General features: G+C 55.9%; 1 protein-coding gene across 1 annotated transcript in view; it reads right to left on the bottom strand.

Annotated features, from left to right (window-relative positions):
* LOC144951884 (ATP-binding cassette sub-family C member 2-like) overlaps nt 1-15046 on the bottom strand; it is a 94554-nt gene that overhangs the window by 24951 nt on the left and 54557 nt on the right. Inside the window, exons 12-17 of the mRNA XM_078882232.1 lie at nt 14659-14724; nt 12173-12310; nt 6335-6481; nt 5375-5459; nt 4598-4667; nt 637-763 (exon numbers count right to left, since the gene is read on the bottom strand). Coding sequence (XP_078738358.1) covers nt 637-763; nt 4598-4667; nt 5375-5459; nt 6335-6481; nt 12173-12310; nt 14659-14724 — 633 coding nt within the window. The remainder of the gene's footprint in view (nt 1-636; nt 764-4597; nt 4668-5374; nt 5460-6334; nt 6482-12172; nt 12311-14658; nt 14725-15046) is intronic.

Here is a 15046-nt window from a genome sequence, read left to right on the forward strand (position 1 = left end):
ACCACGCGATGATCCATGATGATGACGACGATGATGATCATGATGATGACGACGATGATGATCATGATGATGACGATGATGACGATGAGGAGGAGGAGGAGGAGGATGATGATCATGATGATGACGATGATGATGATGACGATGATGACGATGAGGAGGATGATGATGATGATCATGATGATGACGATGATGATGATGACGACGATGATGATGACGACGATGATGATGATGACGATCATGATGATGATGCTGACAATGATGCTGATGATGACGATAATGATGACGATGATGATGCTGATGATTATGCTGACGATGATGATGATGATGACGATGATGATGATGCTGACAATGACGATGATGATGATGATGCTGACGATGATGATGATGCTGATGATGATGCTGATGATGATGATGCTGATGATGATGCTGACAATGATGATGACGATGATGACGATGATGATGCTGATGATGATGCTGACAATGATGACGACGATGAGCCACTTCGTTCAGCTGCTGTCGTCTGTGATGGCCGAGTCGCTTCTGCAAGAGAGAGCGACGTCGCAGCTCAGCTGGGGGGGGGGGGGTCCTTACCTGGCAAACAAAACACGAAATTGTGAACTTGTCCAGAAGTTTTACCTTCAACTCGATGGACCCGTGGAGCCGCTCCATCTCCCCGAGCATCGCGGCGATGAGCGAAGACTTCCCCGAGCCAACCTGACCCACCACGGCCACCAGGCTGCCGAAGGGGATGACCAGGGACAGGCTGGACGCACAGATACACACAGATACACATACACACACAGATACACACACACATAGATACACACACACAGATACACACAGATACACACACACAGATACACACACACAGACACACACACAGATACACACACAGACATACACACACACAGATACACACACACACATAGATACACATACACACACAGATACACATACATACACAGATACACATACACACACAGATACACACACACACACAGATACACATACACACACAGATACACACACATAGATACACACACAGATACACACAGATACACACACACAGAAACACACACACACAGACACACACACAGATACACACAGATACAACAACAACAACCGCCATTCGCCACTAAGTGGCGGTGACGTCACCACGACGCTTGTGCCAGGCCATGTGCACCCTGAGGCCACGTGAAGTGTCGAACGCCCGCTGGCAGGAGGTCACGGGGCAGACCCAGGTGCCACGGGTCGACTGACCGAGATGACCGAGATGACTGGCTGATGCACCACCTGTGCCCCCTTACTGTGCCAACTTGCTGTGCTTTAGCCACCCGGCGCTCCGCTCGTTGTTGTGAGCGTCGCTCCTCCGCCCTCCGTTGTTGTTGGAGGGCGACTGCCTCCAACTGCCCAGTAGCGTCCTTCACGAGCCTCCTCCACTGAGGCCGATCTTGACACCGCTGGTACCAGTCATCGGCAAGTCCACTCAGCTCCACGTCCTCCTGTACCACATCACTCCATCTCTTCTCTAGCCCGTGCCGCGCCCGTTTAGCCCCCTCGATCCGGCCGAACAAAAGCTGTTTAGGCATGCGGTGGCTGGGCATGCGGGCTACATGACCCAGCCAACGCAGCCTTGCCTGCCGGAGGAGCTCACTGATGGGACTTTGCCCAGATCTTTCAAGGACTTGTGAGCTCCTCACACAATCCAGCCTGGTTAAACCCAGGATGGATCGAAGGCAGGCCAGCCTAAATGTTTCCAACCGGCGAAGATGCTCCATTAGGGGGGTCCACGTTTCGCAAGCGTAGAGAAGGGAGGGAATTGCCGTGGCCGAGAAGATCTGAAGCTTCGTGCGGATCAACAGACCAGGTAGCTTCCACACAGCGTTATGCAACCGATGAAAAGATATTGCCGCTCGACTGATTCGGAGTGAGACCTCTGCTGTTAAACTGGAGCCGGTCATAAGCACACTGCCCAGGTATGGGAAACTCTCCACTCTCTCCACTACTGCCCCATCACCGATTGGGAGTTGTGGGGGTGGAGTGTCCGATGGTACAAAATACCCAGGCAGGTGCTTGGTTTTTGTGGGGCTGATGGTAAGGCCCCACCTCTTATTGGCACGCTCCAGTCTCAGCAGCAGCGTCTCCAACTCCTCTTCTGAATGAGCAGCTATTACCAAATCATCGGCATACATAACGTGGTTGACCAATAGGGAGCCATCCCTTGATCGCACCCGGGCGTCGATCAGCCTCCCATTATATCTGTACCAAATGGAATTTCCCCCGGTACAGCTATTGAAGGCTTCACGAACTACATGGTCAAAATAGATGTCAAATAATGTGGGAGCCAGAGGACATCCCTGTCGCACCCAAGGTGTACAGGGGAAGGCTCTGACTCCCGGCCACGTAGTTTTACCCGGGCCCGCTCACCATCATGAAGGTTCTTAATGATCGTGAGCAAAGGGTCAGGGACTCCGAAAGCACGAAGAACAGGCCTACTGATGGACTCATAGGCCTTGACCAGGTCAATAAAACAGAGATGTAGGTCTTTTTGGAATTCCCTACACCTCTGCTGTAGCAGAACCCGTCCAGTGGTCCAGACTGTTGTTATCATGTCATGTAGGGCAGTCTGTGCACAAACGCCAACCTCCCTCAGCATTTCACTTGGAAGGTCATCTCTGCCCAGTGCATTTCCTGGTCTCATACTCTGGATCGCCTTCGGTACTTCCTCAACAGATGGCACTTCAGCCAGCCACTCACAAGGGGTGACTTCTTCCAATATTTGTGCCACGATGTTTCCTAGATGAGGAATTTCCCCTCCCCCAGGACCTCACAGAAATGCTCATTAAATCTGCAAAGATTGGATCACCGTTTTTTCCGATAATGGTGGTAATAGGTGTGGCGCTGCAGGTTACATTTTTGATGGAGTTAAGTAGGGATTTGTAATCGCGGGCCACTGAGACATACTCCATCTCCTCAGCAACCCGCGACCACCACCCATCCTTGCAGCACCTCACGGCTCTCCGAACCTCCGAGCGAAGGCTGCGGTAAGCCTTCTCATTCTTTGACGTGGGATGCTGTAGACGCTTAGAGAAGGGCCTGTTCCATTTTCTCAACCATCCTGAACACCTCCTCTGTCAGCCAGGGTCTCTGGGGAGGTCTGGACCGCGTACCCAAAGCAGTCATTGCAGCTGCATGAGTCACAGTCCTAAACCTCACCCATTTACCCTCGACATCAGGAGGAGTAGGGGACAATGCCAACCCCAGCCGCAAGCGATGATGAAATTCTCGCTTGCAACTTTCATCAGCTAACTGAGACCAGGCCACTTTAGTTTGGAATGGGGTCCTGGGTGTACACCCACCACCGGAGTGGAAGAATGGCAGGCGCATCTTACAGATGACTAGTCGATGGTCAGAAGGCAGATCAGCTCCACGGTAGGTTCTAGTGTCACTATGTAGTCCAGCAGATGTTCTTTCTTGGATCCAGCATGCATCCATGATGTTGTGTGGATGCGCCAATGCCAGAACAGAGTGTTGGTAATTACAAGCCCATGGGCTGCACAAAAATCTAGCAGCCTCCCACCGTTGTTATTGAGCTGATCTGGCCCATGCCTTGCAATCACTCCAGACCAGGTGCCAGCATCATGACCAACTCGAGCATTGAAGTCACCCAACAAGATGACTCTATCCCGAGGGGCCACTTTAGCCAGCACCTGTGACAGGAGGTCATAGAAGGCATCTGACTCATCGGCCTTGCCTGCATCCCTCCACGGATGTTCGTCTTCGGTGGGGGCATAAGTAACCACGACCATCACTCTTTGCCTCCGGTTGATGGGAAGGCGAGCCCAAAGTAGCCTGGGGCTTACAGCTTCCCCAACCTCACCGCCACGCTCCCACGGCCCCTTCACATTTTTGTTCAGAAGAGCCACACCCTCTTTTTTGGCAGTCTCCTGCCCCGAGTAGAGGACTGTCCACCCCTCATGGTGGCAGGAGCCAGAGCCGGTCCACCGGACCTCATGAATGCCACAGAGATCCAGGCGGTACCGGTCCAGCTCTCGACAGAGGAGTGGCAGCCTCTCCTCCGCAGTGAGCGTTCGAACATTCCACGTGGCCAGTCACAGTGGCTTTTCGTTGTTTCTGGAAGAGCCCCGAGGGTAAAGATTCAATCTCCTGGCTCCGCCAAATGGGGTTTGGCCAGGAGACGTCATAGACGCTTGTCCCCCCTGGGGCCTCCGGCACAAGCTTATTAGTTAGATATTTCAGTCGTGGTTTGGTGGTAATTATTGAAGGTGGAGGGGTTACCAGCCCATCGCACCCATCCAGAGCACCCATGTAGCCGCTGTGGTAGTCACAGACTACCACAGCGCCCACAGCACTGTACACGACATGCACACAAACGGATACAAATGGATACACAAACACACACGCGGACTCTGAAACAATCACAGAAAGCTCAGGACACTTTCTATGGATGCCATAGCAAGTGTACTGTAGGCTAGCCTAGGGGCACCCCCAGTGCCGGCTGTCCCTGCATGGCAAAGAGGCGATCATCGCGGAGGAAGGTGGAGAGACGGGCGGATGGATGGGGAAGCTCCCTTACTCTTTCAACGTCGGCTGCGGGTCCTCCCTCTCCCAAGCAAAGGAGGCGTTCTCGATGCGGATTGCACAATCTGCAGGCGCAACACGAAACAGTGGACAGGGCAGGTGACATCACCCCCCCCCCCCAACACTGCCGATAGACTCAGCACTGCTACCCATAGACTCAACACCGCCGATAGACTCAGCACTGCTACCCATAGACTCAACACTGCCCATAGACTCAACACTGCCCATAGACTCAACACTGCTACCCATAGACTCAACACTGCCGATAGACTCAACACCGCCGATAGACTCTGCACTGCTACCCATAGACTCAACACTGCCCATAGACTCAACACTGCCGATAGACTCAACACTGCCCATAGACTCAACACTGCCCATAGACTCAACACTGCCGATAGACTCAACACTGCCCATAGACTCAACACTACCCATAGACTCAACACTACCCATAGATTCAACACTGCCCATAGACTCAGCACTGCTACCCATAGACTCAACACTACCCATAGATTCAACACTGCCCATAGACTCAGCACTGCTACCCATAGACTCAACACTACCCATAGACTCAGCACTACCCATAGACTCAACACTACCCATAGACTCAACACTGCCCGTAGACTCAATGGTGGTGATGAAAATAATGACAATGGTGATGATGATAACGATGGTTATGATGATGATCACGATCGTGATGATGGTACTGATGAGGATGATGGTGATGACGATGATGGTGATAATGACGACGGTGATGGCGTGCGCCTCCACTCACCCAGGTCTGGGTTCTTCTGGATGGACGAGGCGTCGATGTCATCGTTCATGAGGAATTTCTCCATCCTGCCCACGGACACGCCCGCCTGGACAAGCGAGGCACAGGTCTCCCACGTGGCCCTCCACAGACCGGGGGCGGGGCAAAGTGTGGCTCGCGAGTAGCGCTCTCGTGAGAGGCACGGCCGCCTTTGTCTCCCCCCAGACCCCCCCCCCCACGCAACCCACCCCCCACCCCCATGCCCCCCACCCCCCATTCTCTGATGCTTTGCACATCGCTCCAGGTACTCGTTTTTTAGGCTGAGCAGACCTAGGGAAGGCCCAGGACCGGCGGGGCGAATCCAACTCAGGTCGCCGCGTGGGAGGGGTTCGGTTTGACTCGGCCAATCATCCACCCCATCTTGCTGGGGGTCGATAAAGTTGGTACCACTTCGTGGCTGCAGCAGTTACACGGGAGCGGAGTGGACTTTCAGTGCTGCGTGTGATCCCAATTGAGTCCTTTTCGGGAATGAAAACTATTTTTTTTTATTTTGACTTCACCACGTTAGTGTGTACGTATGTGGGTTGGACTTCTTTCACGCCATACGTAGCCAACCGTGGCCCACTGAGCCATGAAAGCTCTTTCTCAGAAGCGGCCTGGCCACGTGTGATGATACCAGCGACACGTCACGGCTACTCGAATTGTAAATGTCGTCGTGGGTTTACTCTCCAACCACACAACCGGTTAGTGCTGAGCTAGTACACTACACCATACACTACACCATACACTACTACACTATACACTACACACTACTACACTATACACTACTACACTACACACTGATGATGACAATGAGAGAGAGAGAGAGAGAGTGAGACTCAGACTCCAAGCACAGCAGCAGCAGCGGCATGCATCGCCAGGCGTCGTGATCGACCCCACGACCTCCCGTCGCCCCGGCGAGGGAGTCGGCGTCTCTGCGCGCACCTGCACCAGGAAGGAGATGAGCAGCGGGATCATGGCCATGGGGTAGCGCATCACGTTGAAGAGCGCCAGCGACGTGAACGCCCTCGGGGCGTCCAGCACGTGCCTCGCGTCCACGGCGATGTAGACGCCGAAGCTCGCCAGCGACACCTGGCGCCAGCGGGACGCGCCCTCGTCACCGTCACCGTCGTCACCGCGGATGCCGGCACCACCGTCGTCGTGGTTACCGTCGTCACCGTCGTCGTGGTTACCATCGTCACGGTCACCGCGGTCACCGTCTATGCTGACATCACCGTCGTCGTGGTCACCGTCGACGCCGGCACCACCGTCACCACGATCGTCACCGTCATCACGAACACCCTCATCACCGTCATCACGGTCACCGTCACCACCAACACCACCGTCATCACGATCACAGTCACCATGATCACCCTCGTCACCGTCACCACGAACACCATCGTCACCGTCATCACGAACACCCTCGTCAACGTCATCACGAACACCCTCGTCACCGTCATCACGAACACCCTCGTCACCGTCATCACGAACACCCTCGTCACCGTCATCACGATCACCCTCGTCACCGTCATCACGAACACCCTCGTCACCGTCACCACGAACACCCTCGTCACCGTCATCACGAACACCCTCGTCACCGTCATCACGATCACCCTCGTCACCGTCATCACGAACACCCTCGTCACCGTCACCACGAACACCCTCGTCACCGTCATCACGATCACCCTCGTCACCGTCATCACGAACACCCTCGTCACCGTCATCACGATCACCCTCGCCACCGTCATCACGATCACCCTCGTCACCGTCATCACGAACACCCTCGTCACCGTCATCATGATCACCCTCGTCACCGTCATCACGAACACCCTCGTCACCGTCATCACGATCACCCTCGTCACCATCATCACGAACACCCTCGTCACCATCATCACGATCACCCTCGTCACCGTCATCACGAACACCCTCGTCACCGTCATCACGATCACCCTCGTCACCGTCATCACGATCGCCCTCGTCACCGTCATCACGAACACCATCGTCACCGTCATCACGATCACCCTCGTCACCGTCATCACGAACACCCTCGTCACCGTCATCAGGATCACCCTCGTCACCATCATCACGAACACCCACGTCACCGTCATCACGATCACCCTCGTCACCGTCATCACGATCACCCTCGTCACCGTCATCACGATCACCCTCGTCACCGTCATCACGATCACCCTCGTCACCGTCATCACGAACACCCTCGTCACCGTCATCACGATCACCCTCGCCACCGTCATCACGATCACCCTCGTCACCGTCATCACAAACACCCTCGTCACCGTCATCACGATCACCCTCGTCACCATCATCACGATCACCCTCGTCACCGTCATCACGAACACCCTCGTCACCGTCATCACGATCACCCTCGTCACCGTCATCACGATCGCCCTCGTCACCGTCATCACGAACACCCTCGTCACCGTCATCACGATCACCCTCGTCACCGTCATCACGAACACCCTCGTCACCGTCATCACGATCACCCTCGTCACCATCATCACGAACACCCACGTCACCGTCATCACGATCACCCTCGTCACCGTCATCACGATCACCCTCGTCACCGTCATCACGAACACCCTCGTCACCGTCATCACGATCACCCTCGTCACCGTCATCACGAACACCCTCGTCACCGTCATCACGAACACCCTCGTTACCGTCATCACGATCACCCTCGTCACCGTCATCACGAACACCCTCGTCACCGTCATCACGAACACCCTCGTCACCGTCATCACAATCACCCTCGTCACCGTCATCACGATCACCCTCGTCACCGTCATCACGATCACCCTCGTCACCGTCATCACAAACACCCTCGTCACCGTCATCACGATCAACCTCGTCACCGTCATCACGATCACCCTCGTCACCGTCATCACGATCACCCTCGTCACCGTCATCACGAACACCCTCGTCACCGTCATCACGAACACCCTCGTCACCGTCATCACGAACACCCTCGTCACCGTCATCACGAACACCCTCGTCACCGTCATCACGATCACCCTCGTCACCGTCATCACGATCACCCTCGTCACCGTCATCACAAACACCCTCGTCACCGTCATCACGATCACCCTCGTCACCGTCATCACGATCACCCTCGTCACCGTCATCACGATCACCCTCGTCACCGTCATCACAAACACCCTCGTCACCGTCATCACGAACACCCTCGTCACCGTCATCACGAACATCCTCGTCACCGTCATCACGAACACCCTCGTCACCGTCATCACGAACACCCTCGTCACCGTCATCACGAACACCCTCGTCACCGTCATCACGATCACCCTCGTCACCGTCATCACAATCACCCTCGTCACCGTCATCACGATCACCCTCGTCACCGTCATCACGATCACCCTCGTCACCGTCATCACGATCACCCTCGTCACCGTCATCACAATCACCCTCGTCACCGTCATCACGATCACCCTCGTCACCGTCATCACAATCACCCTCGTCACCGTCATCACAATCACCCTCGTCACCGTCATCACGATCACCCTCGTCACCGTCATCACGATCACCCTCGTCACCGTCATCACAATCACCCTCGTCACCATCATCACGATCACCCTCGTCACCGTCATCACGATCACCCTCGTCACCGTCATCACGAACACCCTCGTAACCGTCATCACGATCACCCCCGTCACCGTCATCACGAACACCTTCGTCACCGTCATCACGATCACCCTCGTCACCGTCATCACGATCACCCTCGTCACCGTCATCACGAACACCCTCGTCACCGTCATCACGAACACCCTCGTCACCGTCATCACGATCACCCTCGTCACCGTCATCACGATCACCCTCGTCACCGTCATCTCGATCACCCTCGTCACCGTCATCACGACCACCCTCGTCACCGTCATCATGATCACCCTCGTCACCGTCATCACGACCATCGTCGTCACCGCCATCATGAACACCCTCGTCACCGTCATCACGAACACCCTCGTCACCGTCATCACGATCACCCTCGTCACCGTCATCACGAACACCCTCGTCACCGTCATCACGAACACCCTCGCCACCGTCATCACGAACACCATCGTCACCGTCATCACGAACACCCTCGTCACCGTCATCACGAACACCCTCACCACCGTCATCACAATCACCCTCGTCACCGTCATCACGAACACCCTCGTCACCGTCATCACGAACACCCTCGTCACCGTCATCACGAACATCGTCATCACCATCATCACGATCACCCTCGTCACCGTCATCACGAACACCCTCGTCACCGTCATCACGATCACCCTCGTCACCGTCATCACGATCACCCTCGTCACCGTCATCATGAACACCCTCGTCACCGTCATCACGAACACCCTCTTCACCGTCATCACGATCACCCTCGTCACCGTCATCACGATCACCCTCGTCACCGTCATCACGAACACCCTCGTCACCGTCATCACGATCACCCCCGTCACCGTCATCACGAACACCTTCGTCACCGTCATCACGATCACCCTCGTCACCGTCATCACGAACACCTTCGTCACCGTCATCACGATCACCCTCGTCACCGTCATCACGAACACCCTCGTCACCGTCATCACGAACACCTTCGTCAACGTCATCACGAACACCCTCGTCACCGTCATCACGAACACCTTCGTCACCGTCATCACGAACACCCTCGTCACCGTCATCACGAACACCCTCGTCACCGTCATCACGAACACCCTCGTCACCGTCATCACGAACACCTTCGTCACCGTCATCACGAACACCCTCGTCACCGTCATCACGAACACCCTCGTCACCGTCATCACGAACACCCTCGTCACCGTCATCACGATCACCCTCGTCACCGTCATCACGAACACCCTCGTCACCGTCATCACGATCACCCTCGTCTCCGTCATCACGATCACCCTCGTCACCGTCATCACGATCACCCTCGTCACCGTCACCACGAACACCCTCGTCACCGTCATCACGATCACCCTCGTCACCGTCATCACGAACACCCTTGTCACCGTCATCACGATCACCCTCGTCACCGTCATCACGAACACCCTCGTCACCGTCATCACGATCACCCTCGTCACCGTCATCACGATCACTCTCGTCACCGTCATCACGATCACCCTCGTCACCGTCATCACGATCACCGTCGTCACCGTCATCACGAACACCCCCGTCACCGTCATCACGAACACCCTCGTCACCGTCATCACGAACACCCTCGTCACCGTCATCACGAACACCCTCGTCACCGTCATCACGATCACCCTCATCACCGTCATCACGAACACCCTCGTCACCGTCATCACAATCACCCTCGTCACCGTCATCACGATCACCCTCGTCACCGTCATCACGATCACCGTCGTCACCGTCATCACGAACACCCTCGTCACCGTCATCACGAACACCCTCGTCACCATCATCACGAACACCCTCGTCACCGTCATCACGAACACCCTCGTCACCGTCATCACGAACACCCTCGTCACCGTCATCACGAACACCCTCGTCAACGTCATCACGATCACCCTCGTCACCGTCATCATGAACACCCTCGTCACCGTCATCACGATCACCCTCGTCACCGTCATCACGAACACCCTCGTCACCGTCATCACGATCACCCTCGTCACCGTCATCACGAACACCCTCGTCACCGTCATCACGATCACCCTCGTCACCGTCATCACGATCACCCTCGTCACCGTCATCACGATCACCCTCGTCACCGTCATCACGATCACCCTCGTCACCGTCATCACGATCACCCTCGTCACCGTCATCACGATCACCCCCGTCACCGTCATCACGAACACCCTCGTCACCGTCATCACGATCACCCTCGTCACCGTCATCACGATCACCCTCGTCACCGTCATCACGATCACCCTCGTCACCGTCATCACGATCACCCTCGTAACCGTCATCACGATCACCCTCGTCACCGTCATCACGATCACCCCTGTCACCGTCATCACGATCACCCTCGTCACCGTCATCACAATCACCCCTGTCACCGTCATCACGAACACCCTCGTCACCGTCATCACGATCACCCCTGTCACCGTCATCACGATCACCCTCGTCACCGTCATCACAATCACCCCTGTCACCGTCATCACGAACACCCTCGTCACCGTCATCACGAACACCCTCGTCACCGTCATCACGATCACCCTCGTCATCACGATCACCCTCGTCACCGTCATCACGAACACCCTCGTCACCGTCATCACGATCACCCTCGTCACCGTCATAACGAACACCCTCGTCACCGTCATAACGAACACCCTCGTCACCGTCATAACGAACACCCTCGTCACCGTCATCACGAACACCCTCGTCACCATCATAACGAACACCCTCGTCACCGTCATAACGAACACCCTCGTCACCGTCATCACGAACACCCTCGTCACCGTCATCACGAACACCCTCGTCACCGTCATAACGAACACCCTCGTCACCGTCATCACGATCACCCTCGTCACCGTCATAACGAACACCCTCGTCACCGTCATCACGATCACCCTCGTCACCGTCATCACGAACACCCCCGTCACCGTCATCACGATCACCCTCGTCACCGTCATCACGATCACCGTCACCACGATCACCGTCGTCACCGTCGTCACGATCACCGTCACCACCAGCACCACCGTCATCACGATCACCGTCGTCACCGTCATCACGATCATCACGAGGGAGGGAGGGAGCGGGAGAGGGAGGGAGTAGAGGCAGGGAGCGGGTGAGGCAGCCCACCAGGAAGGGAGTGAGCGCGAAGATGAAGAAGGAGACGGAGGTGAGGTAGGAGAAGCTCTTCATGACCCCGAGCTCCCGGTCGCGGATCTCCGTCACCATCTCCTCGAAGGACGGCTCCCACGCAAAGTACTTCAGGATCTGAGACGGGGGGGGGGGGTCACCGGGTTCACAGCGCTGGTGCGCTAACCACTCCGCCACCGCTCCGATGCCTTAACAGACTGTAGGGGCAAGTGCTGTTAGCGAGTCGCACCTATGAAGGCCGGCACGGCACACGAGGGGGTGGGTGGTCAACAACACGCCCGGCCGCCTTTGTCTCCCCCAGTGGCGATGTTTACACAGCGCACTAGGTACTCATTTGAGGCTGAGTCGACCTAGGGGAGGCCCAGGACCGGTTCAGATGAACATCACTGGTGGTGGCCGTGAGCGGGAATCGAACTCGGGTCGCTGTATATCGTAGTGCAGCGTAGCGCTACCTACTACACTACCGCTCCCCACACGCACACACAGTCACACACGGGCACACACACACAGTTACACACGGGCACACACACACAGTCACACACAGTCACACACACACAGTCACACACGGGCACACACACACAGTCACACACGGGCACACACACAGTCACACACAGTCACACACAGTCACACACACACAGTCACACCCAGTCACACACACACAGTCACACACGGGCACACACACAGTCACACTCGGGCACACACACACAGTCACACACAGTCACACACGGGCACACACACACAGTCACACACAGTCACACACGGGCACACACACAGTCACACACGGGCACACACACAGTCACACACAGTCACACACACACAGTCACACACGGGCACACACACAGTCACACACAGTCACACACACAGTCACACACACACACACAGTCACACACAGTCACACACGGGCACACACACACAGTCACACACAGTCACACACGGGCACACACACTCACATAAATTCACACACGGCCACACACACAGTCACACACGGGCACGCACGGGCACACACATGCAGTCACACACAGTCACACACACAGTCACACACGGTTACACACACAGTCACACACGGGCACACACACAGTTACACACGGGCACACACACACAGTCACACACAGTCACACACACACAGTTACACACGGGCACACACACAGTCACACTCGGGCACACACACACAGTCACACACAGTCACACACACACAGTTACACACGGGCACACACACAGTCACACACGGGCACGCACACACACACACGGGCACGCACACACACGCGGGCACACACACAGTCACACACACACACAGTCACACACAGTCACACGCGGGCACACACACAGTCACACACGGGCACGCACACACACACGGGTACACACACACAGTCACACACGGGCACGCACGGGCACACACACATTCACACACAGGCACGCACACACATACTGGCACGCACACACACACAGTCACACACGGGCACACACACATTCACACACAGGCACGCACACACATACGGGCACGCACACACACACAGTCACACACGGGTACACGCACAGTCACACACGGGCACACACAGAGTCACACACGGGCACACACACGGTCACACACGGGCACACACACTGACACACGCACTGACACACACACACTGACACACACACGCACTGACACATACACACGCATTGACACACACACACTGACACACACACACTGACAACAACAACAACAACCGCCATTCGCCACTAAGTGGCGGTGACGTCACCACGACGCTTGTGCCAGGCCATGTGCACCCTGAGGCCACGTGAAGTGTCGAACGCCCGCTGGCAGGAGGTCACGGGGCAGACCCAGCAGGTGCCACGGGTCGACTGACCGAGATGACCGAGATGACTGGCTGATGCACCACCTGTGCCCCCTACTGTGCCAACTTGCTGTGCTTTAGCCACCCGGCGCTCCGCTCGTTGTTGTGAGCGTCGCTCCTCCGCCCTCCGTTGTTGTTGGAGGGCGACTGCCTCCAACTGCCCAGTAGCGTCCTTCACGAGCCTCCTCCACTGAGGCCGATCTTGACACCACTGGTACCAGTCATCGGCAAGTCCACTCAGCTCCACGTCCTCCTGTACCACATCACTCCATCTCTTCTCTAGCCCGTGCCGCGCCCGTTTAGCCCCCTCGATCCGGCCGAACAAAAGCTGTTTAGGCATGCGGTGGCTGGGCATGCGGGCTACATGACCCAGCCAACGCAGCCTTGCCTGCCGGAGGAGCTCACTGATGGGACTTTGCCCAGATATTTCAAGGACTTGTGAGGACACACTGACACACACACACTGACACACACACACTGACACATGCACTGACACACACACACACTGACACACACATGCACTGACACACACACTGACACACACGCACACGCACTGACACACACACACACACACTGACACACACACTGACACACACACACTAACACACACACACACGCACAGTCACTCACCTTGATTCCGTTCAGGATCTCGTTCATCAGCTTGATGCGTTCATCTTTCACCTTCATGTTTTGCATCTGAAGGCAGCAAGGGTCACGGGGTCATCACGGGGGTCATCACGGGGTCACCACGGGGTCACCACGGGCGGGGTCATCATGGGGTCGTTGGTGGATCATAAACAGAGAACCCAAATCTGGGCTCTGGGATTTCAACTCTTCCCCCACCCTCTCCTCCCCCAATCTCCAACCCCCACCCCCCCTCCCTATACGAGGGTTGGTGACGTTTTGTGGATCTTGTTAGGAGGTTGGTGGATGTCAGAGAGAACGGCAAGGATGACCCGCTACCCCGAATTGACAACGAAGAGGTTCACAGCTTTTACACCATTGGAACCTCATTTGC

The sequence above is a fragment of the Lampetra fluviatilis genome, chromosome 64 (genome assembly GCF_964198595.1).
Source record: "Lampetra fluviatilis chromosome 64, kcLamFluv1.1, whole genome shotgun sequence".
Taxonomy (NCBI): Eukaryota; Metazoa; Chordata; class Hyperoartia; order Petromyzontiformes; family Petromyzontidae; genus Lampetra; species Lampetra fluviatilis.